Genomic DNA, 20,823 nt, shown 5'->3' on the forward strand with positions numbered 1-20,823 from the left:
TTTCTGTCATTTTAAGTGCTCACTCCTTCCTCTTCATCTGCGTCTCTTCAGTCGTCGTCTGCTGCAAACTGAGAGAGGCCAGCGCCACTACAATAGCATATCGATATAACATTAAATAGGCGTTAAACCTCTACAACAGTATAAAAATGGATTAACAGCAGATTTTTTCCCGTCCTTTCAAGAAACGCTCTCTGTTCCCGGGGAGCTGATAGAAGAAGATGACCCTTTTCTCTTCGCTGGAGGAGGCTTTGCTGCTGTGTGGGGGAGTGGGTTACATCCTGTGGCGTTTCCTGTGTTTGTAAACTAGACGGTGTTGAAAACGTCGGGCGAGTGAAGCTAAAAGGTATATATATATTTTCTTCGCTTTTCTTCGATGGTCGGTGAATTTTGACTGTGCATTCAATTGTCCGCATTTTCTGTGTAAAAATCCATGCTCGGCGAAGCGCAGCAAATAGATTTATTCAATATTACAGCGTCAATGTTAGCCATGGCTAGCTCGCTAACAAATGTTAGCTTAATCATCGGGAGGGGGAGGCTCTCACAGCGACGGCCATCACGAATGTCTTTATCGCTCAATCTTGTCTTGAACCAATTGAGGCTGTGTCTTATAGTAGTATCATGGCGAGAAGGTGAATTGGTGCAGTCTGCAAGATATATACCATCGTAAATTTCCTGTATCAAACCGATAACCAGGTGGGCGAAAGAATTGTTCGATTACCAACATTGTAGTGGGCGAGGGCGCCAGCGAGCAGTTAGCTGTTGGCTAGCTGGTGTTAGCCAGCTTGTTCAACATCAGCAAGACTTACGTTAGGTTGGGTGGTAGTGTGAAGGCCAGTTTAGCCAGCGCTGAAAATTACTTATTTATTTTCAAAGCAACATTGTGGTACTTTTTTTTGCATTAACTAACAAGATCGCAGCCAATGAAATAACTATACGACGGTTGTGTTGGAGTATTTTAATTAGCGTTAGCCCATGTTAGCGCTTGCTGTCTATTTTCCTAGCAACATTAGCTGGCTAACAAACGCCACTGGCGAAAACACTGTAGCCTTGCTTTCATCGGTCTACCGTTCACTTTTACGATAGTCAACTTGTGCCACAGTCTGACAAAAGAACAAACGGAGTCAATGCATAAGTTTAACCTGGAAAAGCTGCCATAAGATCGAGCAATGAACCTTTGAGTAACGTTAGATTAACGGCCTCTTTGTAACACGCTAGTTAACAAACCCCATGTCAGAATGCAAACCGTAGTACCAGATTAGCATTGGTGAATTATTGCTTAAGTATATATGTTTTAACAGCCAAGTTTCCGAGCGTTTGCCTTCCCCTTTAACAGTAAATATAGTGGTCCAACCACTCTCACCCATAGAAACTTCACTTCACGTTTATACTTTCAAATTGTGTTCCCATTGAGCTGTTTGTATGTTGAACCATTTTGAATTGTTGTTTTGATCGATAATGGTCAGTTTTAAACTTCAAGTTTAAGAATTAAAATCCACGGTTTTACTGTATAACAGTCCTTTTTTATGTTTTCATATACGTTGAATTCCATTTTTGTTGTCTATTTTAGACAACTTTTATTATATCAGAATTAGAATTAAAATAATTGATATGTGTGTTAAACATTGTGAATGACTTGAATATTGTGAGGTGCTAGAAGCTCTCTGTTAAAAAAAAATACTGGTTGACCCAGTTATATTAAAAAAAAATTACATTATTCTGTAATTTGTCTGGCTTGCGATTTTTCAAATGATGAAGATTCCAGTTTTCTATGGAATCCTATCTTCACATGGTTCAACTTGTTTCCATCATCTCATTCCCTTGCAGCTTCTTACAAAATTTGAAAGCTTGTTAGAGTACAAACAGACCTTCCATACTGCAAGCGCTATGTAGGTCTATGTGTATGGCCAGAACATCCAGGTGTGCTTTGTGGTTGGATTGCCAGCTTGTACTTTTCTGCTGTACAAACTAGTAGACTTGCATCAGTGGTGGCTAGGTAGCTAATAGCATCTAAAATAGTAATAATATAATATAGGGCAGGAGTTACCTTTATTGGTCAAGGTTTGGTATCAAAAACAAGAGGAAATTTGATTAGTGATTCCTGTAAGCAAAGTTGGATTCTGCTTCCATCTTCTTCAGTGGTTATGCTTTCAGCACTGCAAGTATATACTTTTCAACAGTGGACCACAGCTAGCACTTCAAACTATGAGCCCCAAAAAAACACAATAGTGATATGGCAAAACATCACTTTCTGAAAAGCAGTATATGACTGGACTGTTTTTGATGTCCATGATGCTCCCAAACCAACATAATTGACATTCAACTTAAAGCCACTGTAGAAAATTGTGTTTACTGTTTTCAACATGGGTTGTTTTTTCCTCACCAAAATAATATGTCAAGAATTTAGGAAATGGTGGAAACCAATAAGTAGAATTACAATCAAAATGATTAAAATTGGAAACATACCCAACCCTATTAATGATCTGTCACTGTAATCATATTATAGGCATGTATTCAATATCGGCGCAGGTGGTTAAACACACAGAAAAATAAATAAATAGATTTTTCCCAGAATGGTTTCTTAAACACTTGAGGGTGATGCATATCAGCTAGATGGGTGATTTTCCATACCTAACAAGATAATGTTATTTATGTTTATTTGATTTTTTTTTAAATTTTTTATTTAATATTCTTTTTCCTCTGTGTCACCCAGTGGTGAAACAGATGTGATATCCAGCTATAGTCCCAATCACACCATGGTTCTGAGCTGATTTTTTTTTTTTTTTTATTCAGAAGCAAATGATTGAGTAAGTCCATCAGTTGCTTGCTATAGTCAACTAGGGTAGTTCTAAAAGAGAAAAAAACATAGCTATAAAGGAATTATAAAATATTGACCACGGCGAGTAAACTATAGTTGTCTGTTTTTATAGGTAAGTATACTGGCTAATTTCTGTCAACAAAAAAAAGCTAAATCTTCTTACATCGTTATTTGTATAAATGAAGAATATTTTTGTGTGTTATATTTTGTGATGTTTAAATGTCATTGTAAAAAATGACCATCCCAATTGGAGTTGATGGAGTTTAATGTTTGTCTGTTTCATCCACATCCTCCTCTTCCTCAGTTTTAATGCTAGATGAGTGAGGTGGGTGTGGCTTCCCACCAGCCCGACCATCCTGACTGACGGATCTCTGGATGACCTTGTCCCCACCCCTGTCCCTGCGCTCACATACACCACAGCAATGTCACATCTGCCCAGCAGCTCAGTCCGCGACCATATGAAATGGGTTTGTTTTGAGAACACCAAAGTGGTTACAAATAACTTAATTTGCAGTCTTGTGTCACTCAGGATGTTGTCGTTGATTGAGTAGCTTGGTAAATGCCATGTGACTGGCAGTATTGTCTTAGATGCAGATAATTTCAAATTGCAGACTGTTTTTAAATGTTTGATACAGTTGTTAATGTGTTGTTGTTGTCCTCTTTTTTTAAAAAATTTTTTGCAGGCGGGGCTGCTTGGCTGCGAAGCTGTCCTCTCCAGTATGGCCCTGATGCAGGCCAGCTCCATGGCTGCTCCGCCCAAAAAAATGATGGCTCCACTTGGCCATGGACCACCGCAGAGAGAGGGACCTGACCGTGCTCCCCAGAGCCATATGATCCTCCCTTCTGGAATGAGCTGTCCACCCCTGGTTAGAACCCCCTTGGGAAATACAGAATGGAAATGGGGCTGTTTTATGCTGTGCATTAAAATTTGTGAAGAGTGTAAACTATTGGCTTTAAGAAATTGAAAATTAAATTGTGGAAGGATTTTCCCTCTGAATGTAATCATGATGGTTCAGTCAACTTCAAAACAATAACCATTTCTTGTTTGATTAGAGTTTTAGCGTATATATTGTTAAATAAGTTGTGTCATAAATATCTAGTATTTAGTACTATAAGTACGTAATTACAAAGTTATACATCAGGGCAGATAGTTACAGTTTTAGAAGTTCCATGTAGCTGATTGTCCTTATACCTGAGTACAGCTTCTAGTACATTAAACTTAGGATTTGTCTCAAATTGACAAAATCTTGCCCTAACCAGCACAGTATATGGAAATGATCCCAGTTGTTTTAAGTCATGTGTTGGTTTTTACTGAAATCAAGAGCACTCATCCACTCCGACTGACAGTGGCTAAAAATGCACATAATTGAGGTTCAGTTTATCACTTCATTTTAGTCATATTCAGATATTGTGTTTTTATTTTTAAACTGTAATCGTTCTGAAATTAGAAAATAATTGACTTTTTCTGGCTTTGTAGCTTATCCGGAAGGAAGGTGAATTCCAAGCTCCCCGCCTGCTGGATGAGAAGGAGATGAGGGCCAACGAGGACATGCAGCAGAAAAAAAAGAACAGGAAGTCAGTGACGCCCTGTAAAGTGAGAGAACAAGAAGGAAGGGGAGGGAAGGTCAGTGGCTGTGCTTGCTAAATAGGGAATGCTCTTTGCAGTGCATGTTTATTTTGCCTTATTACAAAAAATATGTCTTTACTTGCTTAAACATATTTTTGTGAAAGTATTCAACTATATTCAAGTCTGCCTGACTTGGAGCTTTCATGTGTGCACATTTTGTTTGTGTGGGGGTGGGGGGAGGAGTTCAGGGAAGATGTGGAGGGGGTGGAGGATCTCTAGAGAGGAAAGAGGGGGAGGGGAGCAGAGTGAAGCGGAGCACAATAACTGCAGTTGTGTGCATAACAGGGGGAGCAGTAACATGAGGGCATTAGGCCATTGGAAGGGATTGTGGGGTATTTCTCAATTCAGATGTAAATTACATTTAGTGAAAAAGCAGAGCAAACTTTGGGGTATTGCTTATTTATACCAGACAGTTTGGGTTTTAGAAATGATAAAACATTTAAAAAAAAAAAATAGACACAAAATAAATAGCCATAACCCTACAATAATTAAATTTCAGAGGTATTTTTACATTTGCATCAGATCCTTAACAGTTGGGTGGGTATGTGTGAAAAATGTAGTATTGTTTCATAGCTTATTCATATTGTTAGTATATTATCATGGTGTAATTTGAAACAAATGGTGAACCATTATTCTTTACTGTCATCCTTAGGGCACAGGTGGAGATGAGAATGGTCCATCATCCAAAGTGCAGAAAAACTTTATTTGTGATCACTGTTACGGAGCATTTAGAAGTGGATACCACCTGAAGAGACATATCCTCATTCATACAGGTATGGGTCATGCTTGGAACAACTCAAGTTTACAGTTAAGCCTAAACAGCTTTTAATGCCTGAATACATGAATCATTTGTTGAAAGAGTCCCTGAGAGCTTGAGTTGGATTGAATTTGGGAGTGTGCAGCAACTGTAAGGTTTTGCAATGGCCTGCTTAAAAACCTTGTTTGGTAATAGCTTTTGCCTCACAGCTAATCGGTGGTATCTGTGGGGACTTTAACTAAAACTGGTGCTCTTCGGTTTAGGGGAGAAGCCGTATGCTTGTGCCGTATGTGACATGAGGTTTATTCAGCGTTACCACCTGGAGAGACACAGCCTCATTCACACGGGTATGCGTCCCTTAACCGTACCCATATTGCATAAATCTGACTACCTCTGTAGTCTGTCACTTCAATCAATGGACAGATGCTCAGGGTTCATTTTGTCTGTGGACAGTAATTTCCAACAAAGCCACCCCCCCAAAATCTGTTCAGCCCAAAATATAATGCACAGTATTTGTCTTACAAATGTTGGTTCCCCAACACCAGAAAAATTTACATATAGTACTTAAACAGTGTGGTCCAATAGTCCCGAGTCCACTATTAAAAACTCATGTTGTTTTATCATTTATGATCAGATGTTTTTTCCATTTTAGATGTCTATTATTTGCCATAACCATAGATTCAATACTGTCTGGCACCAGTTGTAGAAATGTTTGCAAGATTTGAGAATTCCCATTATTTTATCATTATTTTAGAGGATCCCAGAGATGTTGGAAATTAGCCTTTGTTGTGATTGTCATAAACTCTCATTGCAATTTCAAACTTTGATTTGTCTGTAAAATGTTGATATTGTTTGGGTTATGCCCATATTTGGCCCATCATTGCAACTTGTTTTGTTGTTAAAATGATTGTTTTGACAAGTGAAGTAGTAGTTTCTTTGTTCATTTGGATTTGTATTGTTGATGCAATTGCTGTTGGGTCCTGTCACTTTAAAGCATACTATACTCAGGCTTATAATCCTATATGTACTGCCATCTATCAGTTGCCGCATGCCCTGTAAACACCTTGTGTGGTACAACACTTAACAATGCACTGTTGGGCAATGCTGAATCTTGGCTGGTTGTAGTCACAAGTACATGAGACCACGTCTGACCACCCACGCTGTTCAGCCATCTGACAACCACTTCTATTGAAACATTCATTTTAGGAGCAGGTCGTAGCTACACATAGGCGACCATATTCATTTTGTCAACATATGGTATTCTTTGTCGAAAGACCAAAATAGTTATGACTATGTGTTACAAAGAATACTACTACTACTACTACTACTGCTATTTGAATGTTCAGATTTTTGAGACTTTTCTGTTTGCATTTCTTAGATCTTAATATATATATTTTTTTATCAGATTTAAATAAGATATTCTTGAGACAACTGAGTAGATCAAATTATTTCAATTATATGGATAAATGAAGACAACAAAGAGTTCTCTAAAAAAGACTTTTTGATAGTGGACTTCAAGGTGGACTCAGACTTGTGGACCCCAATATATGTATGTGAAAGCCTCAAAGCACAGGCCGCAGGGAAAAATGCAAGATTTATTTATTTATGTATCATAATTTTTCTATGTAATTATTACTTTGTCAGTGAAAATAATTGCATGGACATCAAAGGACTATGTTCTTAATTGTTTATGTAAAATGAAAACTGAGAACTTTATTGAGAAACATTTATGCATAGTGTCAATATTTGCGTTGCACCATTTCACACAAAATTTTTTGTTTTTCATTGTTTAAGAAGTGTTCACTGTGGGTAAGTCAACTTCCAACCTCGTTTTTCCAAATCAGTTACTACTGCCCCAGTATTCATAAAAGGAAATGCTTCAGTAGTAAACTAATGTTGACCAGATCTACCTAACTAAGTTGGCATGGTTTATATATACACATGTATATATATATATATATTACATTGTTACAATATCTCAGTAGCTTGAGTAAGCAGTCGCTCTTTTTGGCAACAGAGCATATGTTCTTTCTGTTTTTTTTGTGTTTTTTTTTGTTTTGTTTTTTTGGTTACACTCTCACTTATTTAATAGACTGAATAGCTAATAATTTTATGCTCTGTGTGTGTAGGGGTGAAGCCGTACGCTTGTTCCATGTGTGACATGAGGTTTTTCCAGCGTTACCACCTGGAGAGACACAGACTCACTCATACGGGTATGCGTCCATTTACCGTACCCAGTTCAAATTATGAAACTTTATTTAATCAGGAATTCTCAATATATCAATATTTCTTATTCAAGAGATGTTTGGGAACAAAACCTTTTACAGTCTGAAATACATAAGCAGCATACAAAAAATTTAACGATAAACTTTGGACTGATAACTGACCTATATTAAGTACTCAACAGAATTTTTAACAGTTCTTTAGAATTACATTTTGCATATTGAATTTTAAGGGGTCCTTGGTTTGGAGTGCACAAAATCACACCAGTGACTGATGCAGGGGTTCATACTTTACCTCCACTTTACGCTACCTTTTCCTCAGCACAGGTTTTTCCAGATGTATTTGATCTCAGCCATTTATCATTGGTAAATTCAGACAAAATCTAGAAACATTTTTTTTTTGCAGTTTAATAAAACAATAGATGAGGCAATAGCCTCCAGAATTACTACAGGGTTGACTCAACATCTCTATCACACTGAATGGCCAGTTATTGAACATGTCCAACAATGGGCCATTTTATTGTAGTATACTATATGAGTAGATACAAGTAAACACCTGTTATAAACTCAAATTGCTCCTGTGGACCCTTCAAAGTGTATTATCCCTCTTGTACCATTGCTGTGCAACACAATTTGTTCTAGCTTTTTTTCCCTATTATTTATTTTCTAAACAAACTGTAACTACTACTTTTATCATGGTAGAAGAGCTGAAGAATTAAAGATCTAATCTCCGGGGAAACTAGTTCACTTTGTTGTTTGGAAAACACTGCTGTCTTTAACAGAAAGTTAAATTAGCAAAATAAATTATCATTTATTTTAAGCAAATGTTTTATCGTGGGCAACAGTTTGTGTTAATGCCCTTCTGCACAAACCAGTCATGTTGAAGTAGCTGATTCACTCAGGCCATGGTATATTATGGGAATAGTCCTTTGATGTCCACACTTACTTGACATACAGACTAATGGCTGCACAACTCACGTTTCTAAGCTGTAATTTTCTACCTTTTTAAATTAAGATTTTTATTAGTTGCGCAATTGCTTGTGCAGATGCTTCTGCTGTAAAATTATGGCGGAGATCAGATTGGAAGCTTTTGAAAGTTGGTCTTGAGGAGTGCTAGAAAACAAGCACACTTGTAACACTTAAACGCAACATACACTTTCCTGCCACCATAAATTTAATGTGCTATATTGTTGTTAAACCATTTTTAACTTGCAGTAAGTTGCAACAAACGAGCTCGACTCAATTATTTGTAGTAGTGAACGGTGGAGAAGTGTGCTAATGTTTCTGCTTCAGCTGGCCAGTATGATCACCGTCTTGATGCTGACTTGTATGTTTTGTTTTAAACGTGCTTAGCTTATATCCTGTTGCTGCTTTGTTTCATGATGTGTTCTGGATGATTTGAAAATGAATTCTCCCCATAACAGAAGACACTTTGCTAATTAGAAGTGAAACAAATAACCCCTTTGCATGAAGCTTGATTAGAATGTGTAATGTCTGCCAGGTCCTAGTGGTTTAATGCCTGTGAATGATGCTTCCCTAAAATATTCCGTCTTAGCTAATATGTCGATACTTTGTGTATGTAGGGGTGAAGCCGTACGCTTGCTCCATGTGTGACATGAGGTTCTTCCAACGTTACCATCTGGCAAGACACAGCCTCACTCATACTGGTATGGGTCTGCTTACCCTAGCTTATTAGGTTGTGGTGTTTTAGAAGTACCTTAACTTTTGAACTCATTGCAGTGTAAACCAAGATTTAGGGTGTTTAAAATGACTAACAGCTTCAAATATTCACAATTTCATGAACACCGAGATGTATCCAGACATGTATTAAGATGATAAAATCTAAAACTTATCCTTTTTAGCGCTTGATGTAAATACATGCATACATAGTGGAGCATCTGAATATTACACAACTTCAGCTTTTCCCCTGCTGAATGCTCTACTTTATTATGCGCTATTTCTTTGCCACTCCTAATTTTTAAAAATACATTTATCTAACTAACTGAAATGACCCACTCACTCATGGTCACAAGCCCCCATCCTGCAAAACAAGCATTTGTTTCTCAGGCTGATGGTATAATTTGTAGAAGCAAAACAAGAGCTATTCTAAGGGAAGAGTTGATGGATATGTGTTGAAACTTATTTTTTCTGTTTCTAGCTTATATTTACATACTTTTTGTGTGTGTAGGGGTGAAGCCATACGCTTGCTCCATGTGTGACATGAGATTTTTCCAACGCTACCACTTGGCAAGACACAGCCTCACTCACACGGGTATGGGTTCGCCCTTCTTTGTTACATTAGAGCCCAAATACCCAGTTTACTGAAGTTTATCTGTCCCTTGTTTACAGAATGACTTGAGTCTGGTTTTTAAAATATTCATAGGCATCAAGCCGTTGTAACTGTTGGGGCATGCTGGAAGATTGCCTCTCAGTTTTTGCCTTAACCCTTTAAGGCACTGTTTTGGACAACATTTCATTCATTAGTACTTAACTGCAGTGCCAGTAAATTATACCTAGACTTGAGTCTTAATACTTCGTTGGTCTTTGCTGTGCGGCTCGGCATTGAAAGCAGTTCTGGGTTCAGCTAAAAGACATTTTTATTGAAGACCCTTTTTTATGTATGTGGACAGACTAGAAAATGTTAGTGGAATGTATTTAGTGTTATCATGTTGGTGCCACTACTTTTGGCATGTCTGGATACATAAAATAAGTGAGTGTGTCCTGTTCAGTTCATTGTGTTGTTTTTAAAAAATACTTTGCTCTGTGTGTGCAGGGGTGAAGCCATATGCTTGCTCCATGTGTGACATGAGATTTTTCCAGAGATACCACCTGGCAAGACACACTCTCACCCATACGGGTATAAGTTTTACTTATCCCTCTCACTTGACTGTATCAGGGGTTGTAGATATTTGCCCTTGTGCGTAGGTATGGCCTACCTGTGAGAGTATATTGAAACAAAGTACCTTGTAATTTGTGCTACTCAATATTCTTGACTATGAAAGATTAAACTTGTAGGTTTTTCTTTTCTTTTTTTAGTAAACTCACTGTACTTTCTGACTGCTTTTAGGGTTGACATGACACATTTTATGTCTTGTATGTATAGCCTAGTTGGCCATGAAAATCCATGAGACCTTGTAATGACATAACACTGACTAGTGTATGTAAAATGATATATTTTGTGTATAGTAGATCATGAGTACTCTTTTCTAAAGTTTGGTACTGTATGCGTTTAGGGGTGAAGCCATACGCTTGCTCCATGTGTGACATGAGGTTCTTCCAGCGTTACCATTTGGCAAGACACAGCCTCACTCATACTGGTATGCTTGAATTAATTGTTCCCCTTTCACTATGAAACCTTTCATATGAACCTACACATGATTTTTTTAATTGATAACCCCCTCTATATATGATACCATAATTATGCCATTTCCAAAAAAAATGTTTAATAGACTTTTTAGGCTTTGTTGGAAAACTGTCCACTGAGAAAGTGACTCTCTCTGTCAGCTACTTTGTTTTCTAATTAACACTGTAATGATACTACTGCATGTTTATAAATGTATTATATTACATATTCATTTAAAGGCACGTTACACTAAAAAGTATTCTAAATGCAGGCATCAATAGTTTAAAATGTCAAGAAAACAAGAATGTTTTTCAAGATTTTATCAGGCAAGAATATTTTCCCTGCCTAAATAGTGAAATGGTGCATCCTGAACATGGGGTAACTTGAAAAAGCTTCAACATTTTTTTTCACCATCATAAACAGTTTGTTTGCAGAATGACTGAATAATACTCAAGCTGGTCCGAGCTGCAACATATAGTCCTGTTTCTCCCCACTTAATGATGCACCATAACTCTTGATGTCTGCAGGTTCTTAGACTCTTTTTTGTGTAAAGTCTTAAACAGAATTTTATCTGTAATAAAGCATGCAATTATAAACAGCCTGAAGGCATTTCATTATGTGAACTTCATCATTGTGCTGAAATACATCTAACACTCTTGTGCTCTGTTTAGGGGTGAAGCCGTATGCTTGCACTATGTGTGACATGAGGTTTATACAACGTTACCAACTGGAGAGACACAGTCTTACTCATACAGGTATGTCCTCATTGTTTGAACTTTGACCCTCTCTCTCCCTGACTTTGCTCCTGCATGCGCACACATTAATGTTTACATGGCTGCTTCAAACTCGAGTTTGTATTGCTTTCTGTCACTATATTGACAAGTGCTAACGTTTCATGTAACATTTACAAGGAACTTCATAAGCACGTACATAACAATACTTTTGCCAAGACTTTGTTAATGAAATGACATGATGAACATGAAGCGAAAAACACAATTTTATTTTAGTTTGTAGTTTTATTTAGCTATTTTGTTAACTTTTAGATGTCTGCAAGCCAAAATTGATTTAAATTACTTACATCTTTCCATTTCAGACTTTTTGTGTAAGAATTGGCTCAGCTTTACTGTAACTAGAAACTACTGTGACGCATACATCATATCGAGTACGGTCAGCCCAGTGGCTGCATGTAATGAATCTTTCCAGTGAAAAACGGAGTTTGAAATATTGATATTACTTTTTAAATATGTTTTGTAACACAATCACCAATCCTATTTTATGCTTACATAATTAAAAAAAAAAAAACAGCCTGATTCTCATAAGTAAATGAAATGTGTAATGGATTAGAAGAGCACATGGAAATTTTTAATAGACCCTTCTAGTGAATGCTAGTGTCTGTGGCTTGCAGACTCAAAAACATAATTACACATTAAGATCTCTTTACTCTATTTTCATACAAAACCATTTTTTTTTTTATTGAAGGCAAATAGAGTAGGAAATCTGTAACAGTCCCCCATCTGAACATGTAACATTGATAATACCTAGTAAAGCTGTGTGAGGGAAGTTCTAACTGTCCATAAAGCTGGGTCAAACTGGGTCAAGGAAGGCGTTTACCCTGAAGCAGGCGTTAACCCTGGACTCAGTGTCTGTGTCATAACCTGGAAAATCCCAGATTCTTGTTCTTTTTAGAATAGCTATGGATAAAGATGATCAAATTCTGACTTAAGGAGTGTGTGTTGGTAACATGGCCTGATGGGGGTCTTAATCTGTGAGTGGAGAAAAAAACCTGTGTCGTGTTTCAGCTGATGTGAATATGGCTCACAGTATATTTAGGCTAAAATTCTCAAGGGGATTTTTTTCCTGCAAAAAATTAAAACGTGCAGATTCAGAACTGACTCAGCTTAGTCATTGTGTCATTTCACATTCAAAGTAATGGCAAGAAGATAACATATAATCCTCTGTTATGAATAGTGAAGTTTAATTTTTCTATTTGAAAGCAGGTTTTGTGTAAAGATGTTCTGTCAGTCTGTTTTTACATTACAAATTTTAAATATGAAGAGAGTGCAAAGTTAATGTTTGTTTTTTGTTTTTTTAAATATAAGTTATTTATATAAGTATGATGGTTTTCAGAGCATTTTCGTTACTATAAATCAGTATTTGAAGTTAAATCACAAGAGTTGCTATGTTTAAAAAAAAAAAAAAAAAAAAAAAAAAAAATGTCTAATCTTAATGTATTGTGCATAGTTGTTTACCAACTGCCTAAAATTGTCTAATCTCTGCGATCAGCGTGACAAAAGTTTTTACGTGAACAAATCTGCTGTTGAAATTATATGCACACAAGCTCCTATTGGCATAGTTTAAAAACATCCTATTGTGGTAGTTGGAATGTGCCCATTAAATTGTCTGGTGATTTGGTAGGTTTTTAGGTTTGAAGATAAGTTAATATTGCTGTCTATATGAGATATTTTCATTATCCCTCAATTTTTCCTAATTTAAACTTTGGTCTTAGACCTTCAGCAGTTAGTTATCTTCAATCAAATGTGAAAATGTCATTTCCAATTGGAATAACAGATTTTTTAAGCATGCTGGAATTTACAGTGTAAACAAAGCGCTGATAAGTGCAACCGAACTTTACTAAGCAATTAGTAAAGTTTAGCATCGATCATTTTTGGCAGTTGAGTCTTTTAATGCTAAAGTTGGTACTTTGTGTGTATAGGGGTGAAGCCGTACGCTTGCACCATGTGTGACAAGAGGTTTTTTCAACGCTACCACCTGGCGAGACACAGCCTCACTCATATGGGTATGCGTCAGCCAATCTTAACCCAGTCACAAGATTAGGATGCTGCAACATGTGAATGCTTGATCTAATCTTAAATATCTATATTCATATGATGGATGAGAATTATTTTAAGTGTTAAAAGCCAGTAGATGACATCATCATCTCATGTGTTGTGTAAATAGATTTTAGATCTCTGGGAATTTTGTATTTTGAAACAAGCACTTATTATATTGTACCCTTGTAAGTTATTTTAGGGTATGACATTGGTTATTAACCACAGATATCAATTTAGCCCAGATTTAGCCCTTCAGTTATGAAGTGGGAATACAGATTTATTTATTTTCTTTTGGTGGCAGAGACACAAAATTAATTTTCTTGCTGCTCTGCATTTAGGTGTGAAACCTTATGCTTGCACCATGTGTGACATGAAGTTTTTTCAGCGTTACCACCTGGCGAGACACAGCCTCACTCATACGGGTATGGGTCCGTGCACCGTGCCCATGACATTCAGTGTTAGAAATCAGCGTGCACATTGAATTTTGTTAGATCACTTCAGACATATGCCTGTTACATTTAAAGGAAATGTCAGTATGCAGTGTAAAGTTTTAACATGGTTTCCTAGTCTGTATCATCAGTAAAGCAGGATAACAGTTCAATTTTATTGTTCTGATGTTAGTTGGTAACTGCAACACTATGAAATGGCTAGAGGAATTTTTTTTTTTATATTTTGTGTTTTTGCATGAATTGGCAATTGTGTGGTTAATAACCAATAGCGTAAATATTAATTCCTAAATTAAAAAATGGAAAGTGAGGCAAAGTAATATAATATTGCTACTTTGCATTTAGGTGTGAAACCTTATGCTTGCACCATGTGTGACAAGAGGTTTTTTCAGCGCTACCACCTGGCGAGACACAGCCTCACTCATATGGGTATGCGTCCGCCCACCTTACCCATGTCACTGAGATCAGACTGTACTTACATTATGTTAGATACAGAGTCAGTCATCCAAGGCAATTGTCAATATTCTTTTAAACTGACCAGTTGAACGATTTCTTGATCAGGCCTCCCCTACATTATGTGATAAAAGCAACATTAAAGCAAGTCTTAACTTGTGAAGAAATACAGGACTGCAACATCATCAGCTCATGTGATGTGTTTAGTTGTGGATTTGGGAATTGGGTTAAACATTTGGATTTATTCTTTATTGGATTTGGAGGAAAAACTATTTTAAAAAAAGCATTAATTTCTTAAAATGAACTTCAAAAGAATTAAAAGAAAAAAGTGGTTAACAACCCATCAATTCTGGATAGATATTAGGTGTGTATTGCTTATTGATGGATTGTGAACACAAAAATTACGAAGTCTGAAAATAATGCCATAATGCTCTGCGTTTAGGTGTGAAACCTTTTGCTTGTACCATGTGTGACATGAGGTTTGTTCAGCGTTACCACCTGGCAAGACACAGCCTCACTCATACGGGTATGCGTCAGTGCACCTACCCTTCTCACATTTTGTAGGTCATTATTACATAGTCTTTATTGTGGTAATATCAGTAGTGCAACAGTTTAAACTGAGATGTTTAATTTTAGAGAGAGCAAAATTAGTAGTTGTGTTTAAATCTTTTAAGCAATAAGTAAGTTAGTATCTTCTCTTTCAAACATCTGTAACTTTTAATTTAAGTGGGTTAAAGTAGTTTACTTGAAACAATTGACGTCCTCTAGAATATTTAGCACCTTCTAAAAACATTAACCAAAAAAGACTGGAAAAAACCCAGCAGTACAGACACATTTGGCTTCTTCCTGTGCTTTTAAACTCTCCTGTTAAATTTATGGTTACCGCAATGCTTAGAAATAGCTTTTCAGAAAAGCTTTTTTAGTGGGCAATCTTCATTTACCTGAAATGTTTGCTGACATTTTGTTTGCACATTGAAATGTGCTTTAAAGACACTGATTAAGCAAAATGCTTGGTTGGTTATTAATGATGATTTAAATCCTACTATAGTTAACAGGCTATCAACTTGACTGACATAGTGTAAAGGTAATGATTGCAGTGCTCCCCGACTGTAATTGGTACTCTTTAGGATACAGATGGCTAATCATTTTGATTGGTGATATAGCTAAAATGGTCAGTTGTAGTTGCCTTTGTTGCTAAATGTGTTACATTAAAGAAACATTGGACATATCGTTTTGTTTTTTGCATGAATTTGCAAATGTGTGGTTAATAACCAATAGCTTAGGTATTTATGGTAAAGAATGGAAAGTGAGGTAAAGTAATATAATATTGCTACTTTGCATTTAGGTGTGAAACCTTATGCTTGCACCATGTGTGACAAGAGGTTTTTTCAGCGCTACCACCTGGCGAGACACAGCCTCACTCATATGGGTATGCGTCCGCCCACCTTACCCATGTCACTGAGATCAGACTGTACTTACATTATGTTAGATACAGAGTCAGCTGTCTGAGGCAATTATTATTATTCTGTAAAAGTAACTCACATTTTTCTTGATCAAGGCTATCCTACATTATATATGTAAATGCACCATTAAAATTTTACATGTATATAAATACAGGGCTGTGACATCATCAGCTCATGTGATGTGTTTAGCTGTGGATTTGAAATTTGATCAACATATTTCATTGTATTCTTAATTGGACTTAAAAAACATAAACTTGACATGCATTCTTTTTACGAAAATTTCACATTAGAGAAAAGTGGTTAACAACCCATCAATTGTAAATAGATGTTTAAATTACATTACTGATTGATGGATTGTGAAACAAACTAAAAGTCCTGAAAATAATGTATTGATGCTTTGCATTTAGGTGTGAAACCTTTTGCTTGTACCATGTGTGACATGAGGTTTGTTCAGCGTTACCACCTGGCAAGACACAGCCTCACTCATACGGGTATGGGTCCGTGCACCTACCCTTCTCACATTATACAGATCACCATTTATTCATAATTGTGCTAGTATGAGGGATACTTTTGTGTGCTAACAAAAATCTTCAGAAGTTCTTTTTCTGGTAGGTGCTCAGGTTAGTTGCTACTACCACGACATTTAAATTACCAGTACTCCTCATTTCACATTTCTGTAACCTGTACTTAAAAATAGGTTATCTAGCAAAAACTGATTGTTGCCCTCCAGAATTGTTAGCAGGTAGTGTCAACCTCTTGTGTTTTACACACTCTTGTTTAAGCTCATGCCTAGTAAGCAGAAAGCTAGAGACACCATGTGCCATGGAGGTAGCATGTGTCTGTCTGCTTCCCTCTCCTTTAACTTTTAATTCTATCTTGATCCAGATGATCCAGATGGTGTTGGTGAGAATCCTAAAGGGCAGTTTAGATTTACAGTTAGTCTGTTTGGTTAGATGCTGTTTATTTTTGATCAGGCCTTGTTTACCAGCCTTTTGAGTTGATTTTTACTATGTGTATCAGTAATACTGGGGGGCAGTATGAGAACTAAAATGTGAAGCACAGGAGTATGTTGCCCTTTAGCTAGAGTTTGATGTTAATGAACCTGACTCCAGTTCCATTTGGGATTTCTGGTCCAAGTCCTGGCTGCAATTCTTGGTATAATTCTTAGTAATAAAAAAACAAAAGCAAGTAGTGAATCAAAAATATGTTGAAAGTAAAAATATATTTTGGGCTGACAGTCATTTGTCATAAATAAGCACAACTGAAAAGCACAACAATTTCATAGTTTTTGGTCTAAATTTGGAATCAGAATGGGCTCATGAAACCCAACCCTAGTAACAAAACAGGCCGTGTACGACTGTCATTTATTAATCATTGTGAAAGGACTTTTTTTTTCTTTTCTTTTTTTGCAGATCAACACAGAATTTAATTGCATTGTGGCAACTTGTCAAGTATTAATGAAACTCTTGTGAATATTTTTATCTTTTTACAGCATCTTAAAAGTAGCTTTAGTAAACTTGATACCCAGGGACTGGTCCAAAGTCAAACTCAAACCCTTGCAGTAAAAATGGTAAACAATGACTAACTATTTGTTAAAGTTTTGTGGTGTAAATACAGGCATAATAGATCAGAGGTGAGAGGATGCTGAAATAGTCTGGTTATTTCACTGTCAAGTGAGGATGTTACTGATGATTATGCAGACCAAACACAGTCATTTAAATGTTAATCTCACACAGCGCATATGACAGATCTTGGTGTTTTTGCTTTGAAGCCATGTTAAGCTCCACATTATGTTAAGAACATTAAACACAACTGTATTTTTAGATGCATGTCTGAACATTTGAACATATTTTCAAAAAAAGAAAAAAGAAAAGGAAATGCACATCACATATTTAAAATTAGAATGAGTTTATATTTCTGCCAGTGTTTTAGTGTTAGCTTGAGCTTGAAGGTTGTATGTATTGCACATGTGGGTGGTAGGGCTAATATATTGCTCTGTGTGTGTAGGGGTGAAGCCGTATGCTTGTTCCATGTGTGACATGAGGTTTATTCAGCGTAACCACCTGGAGAGACACAGCCTCACTCATACGGGTATGCGTTCCTTTACCGTACCCTTATTACTGAAAGAGGCTCTGGCGCTTGCAACATAACGGGGTCACAACAAACTCGAGTTTGGATTGTCAAGTCATTTGATGGGATGTTGAACCAGCCTCAAAATACTTGCCCCGGTTTTTGGGGCCTCTATGTTGCGTAGATCTGGGCCATGAAAACAAGAAATTCCACTCTGATCTACACATAATGAGTTGATGACGAGGCCTTTTAGAATATCCATTTGCTGAAAGTACACTGTTAAAATTTACTTATAGGGCAGTGTTTTCCAACTTTTTGTAACTGTTGGAAATTTAGTCTGCAAAGAAAAATTAACAAGTGAAAGTTGCACGCTATTTGTTAGTACGAGACTCTAAAATTGATGCATTGACTGTGTATTTGTGTGCTCTTGTAGGAGAGAAGCCATTTGCTTGTGACATGTGTGATATGAGGTTTATCCAGCGCTACCACCTTGAGAGACACAAGCGTGTCCATAGTGGGGAGAAGCCTTATCAGTGTGAACGGTGCCAGCAGGTATGTATGAACCGACACAAAGCAAATAGAATCTAATTTGACATTTATGGTATTCATGTATTGTTTAAATTCGGTCTTTGTTAGACTTGGATGTATAAAATTTACATTATGATTGATATCTTAATATTTTAAAATAGACTTGTCTTTGTTGTTGTGTCTTGGTCTGAATGCTATTTAAGTATTAACCCCCATATGTGCCTTAATTATTAACAATGTCCAATTTGTGTTTCAAAGAACTTTTCTCGGACAGACCGGCTGTTGCGGCATCGGCGGTTGTGCCAGGGTCGCAGTGTAGCCAAAGTAGAGAACCAGCCATGCTGCGAACCACGCCCATATCCCCAAGAGCCCCCACCCGCACCTCCAACCTGGAGTCCCCTGCATCCCCCTCCAGGCCGGCTGGCGGTCTGACATTCCACCTTCCCTACATCTACAACCCCGCCAGAGACGGGACAAGCCACAGGGTTTCTTCTTCTCAGCTCTGTGCTTAGTGGCGCCACACTCTAGCACAGACTGATCTTGCAGCTCCAGTCTTGGGATTACTAATGACAGAGGGACATTTGTGTTTTTGTTTTGTTGACTTTTTACTGTGTTTCCTTTTTCTTCCCTGTTTTTTTAAAAGACGAGACTTTTCTGTGATGAACAGTGGTCCTGTTTTGTACTTAATCTATTTGATTTTTGCAAAAAGAAAAAGGTTTTTATTATTGTTGAAATATATCTGCATTTGGTGGTACTCGGGAAGGGCAGTGGGTATTGTTTATCCTGACGTGTTAGCAACAAAATGGGATGAAGTGGTGAGGAAAAGTATTTGAGCTTCTTTCTGATTTTTCCTACGTGGCCAATTTTGTCACAAAAGGATTGTCACTTAGGTCAAAATTGATAAAACTGAACTTTCCTTCAAGGTAAAGTAAGGAAACCACTCTATTGACCTCTCATGTCAACCAGATCTTGCTTGCCTTTGCAGCTAACATAACGTTTAGCATTAAGACATTTCACTGAAAGCAGTATCTGGTCTAAATATGACTCAAACAAAATTTCCCTGACTTCATCAATATAGGAGGTACAGTTTTAATGATTACTTTGTGTACATAATTGAAAATGATTATTATTATTTCGCTACAGGACTTGAGTGGTGATTTTTTTTTTTTTTTTTTTTGATATGAACAAAATGGGCCAAAAAGAAACAGAAAATTTGAAATTTGGTTCAAATACGGTCTGTTGCCATTGCTTCAGTGAGATCCTGAGGGAACTTGGAGTGTATCAGACAGTAATATCAGACAGTGCTTCATAACTGTAAACCAGGACTTCCAAGACTTCATGAGATCATCATGAGAGGGCAACCTGCAGTTGACTAGTTGTGTCAGACATGAAGGGTTGGGTCACAGGAGTATCACCTGTGTACCTTGTGTTCTGTGTCATGTATGACATACTGATGACTCAGGAAATGGCACAGGGTGGCAGCCTTAGTAAGTCCTCCTCCTGAGTTATGCTATTGTACTTACCACTGTATATATTTTGAGTATATATACAGAGATCTCCAGTACTTAGCGCAAAACTGTCTCTCTCAGTTGTCCATAGATCCTGGTCTAAAATGGTGCAGGTTGGCCACTTGAAGTCCCATTATGTTGTTTGTACAGATTCTCACATTGTGAGATTAGTGGGGGTATACAAAATCTTGTGGCCTTAGTGTGTTTCTTTTTTCATTTGCCTTTTTCTCAACTGTTTATTATTGTGGATCAGATGTATTTACTAAGACGAGACAGCCTTTCATCATCATGTTTTTTTTGTTTTTTGTTTTTTTTTATCCTAAAGCTGTCAAGGTTACACAGAGTTGATGGCTTTAGTGGTGTTAAAACAGACTAATGTGTTCTCCTGTCGAGAGAGGTTGTCTTTATAATGGCAATGAATATTTTGGGTCATTGTTACTGATAACATTATAACACCGTATATAATCTTAAAGGAGCCCCTGAGAGTTGGACAGTCCTTGTGAGAAGTCAGTAGTGCTAAATTGTTTCCCACTGCAGTGCTTTGGCCGGTCACAGGCCATAGCAGAATCAGCACTTGCTTGATTCTGCTTCACACTAACAATTGCCTTTTTATCCAAATATTATGTGGTTGGTGTGTAATAATGGATGTCTGTCATGTCATTGGGTTTAGCCTTAAGTAAGTGCGGATACACAAATAATAATCATTGTAGTACTAAATGATATTGTAACGAACGATTTCTTTTACCTATGATGAACTTTG

General features: G+C 37.0%; 1 protein-coding gene across 17 annotated transcripts; it reads left to right on the plus strand.

Moving 5' to 3' along the window:
- Nucleotides 1-77: 77 nt before the first annotated feature.
- On the plus strand, nt 78-19,726 carry LOC111221520 (gastrula zinc finger protein XlCGF57.1-like). Of its 17 annotated transcripts, none has more exons than XM_022744930.1 (21): nt 78-343; nt 3,120-3,282; nt 3,499-3,681; nt 4,293-4,439; nt 5,095-5,215; nt 5,463-5,546; nt 7,329-7,412; nt 9,005-9,088; nt 9,610-9,693; nt 10,195-10,278; nt 10,655-10,738; nt 11,436-11,519; nt 13,478-13,561; nt 13,934-14,017; nt 14,387-14,470; nt 14,937-15,020; nt 15,840-15,923; nt 16,365-16,448; nt 17,965-18,048; nt 18,461-18,579; nt 18,814-19,726. In XM_022744930.1, the coding sequence occupies exons 2-21, from the start codon at nt 3,238-3,240 to the stop codon at nt 18,985-18,987; spliced, it is 1,965 nt and encodes a 654-aa protein (XP_022600651.1). In that variant the 5' UTR covers nt 78-343; nt 3,120-3,237; the 3' UTR covers nt 18,988-19,726. The 17 variants fall into 17 exon arrangements, with proteins under 17 accessions (XP_022600651.1, XP_022600656.1, XP_022600657.1 ...); XM_022744931.1 differs by lacking the exon at nt 78-343 and adding an exon at nt 1,896-1,917; XM_022744935.1 differs by lacking the exon at nt 17,965-18,048.
- Nucleotides 19,727-20,823: the final 1,097 nt, after the last annotated feature.

Source organism: Seriola dumerili, unplaced genomic scaffold (genome assembly GCF_002260705.1).
Source record: "Seriola dumerili isolate Sdu_G_001 unplaced genomic scaffold, Sdu_1.0 BDQW01000088.1, whole genome shotgun sequence".
NCBI classification, from domain to species: Eukaryota; Metazoa; Chordata; class Actinopteri; order Carangiformes; family Carangidae; genus Seriola; species Seriola dumerili.

Excerpts from the sequence above, each read along its gene's own strand:
- LOC111221520 (XM_022744930.1), top strand. The coding sequence starts at position 3,238 with ATGTCACATCTGCCCAGCAGCTCAGTCCGCGACCATATGAAATGG. Across the intron at positions 18,049-18,460 it reads ACACAGCCTCACTCATACGG|GAGAGAAGCCATTTGCTTGT; the intron begins GTATGCGTTCCT and ends GTGCTCTTGTAG. Across the intron at positions 18,580-18,813 it reads AGTGTGAACGGTGCCAGCAG|AACTTTTCTCGGACAGACCG; the intron begins GTATGTATGAAC and ends TGTGTTTCAAAG.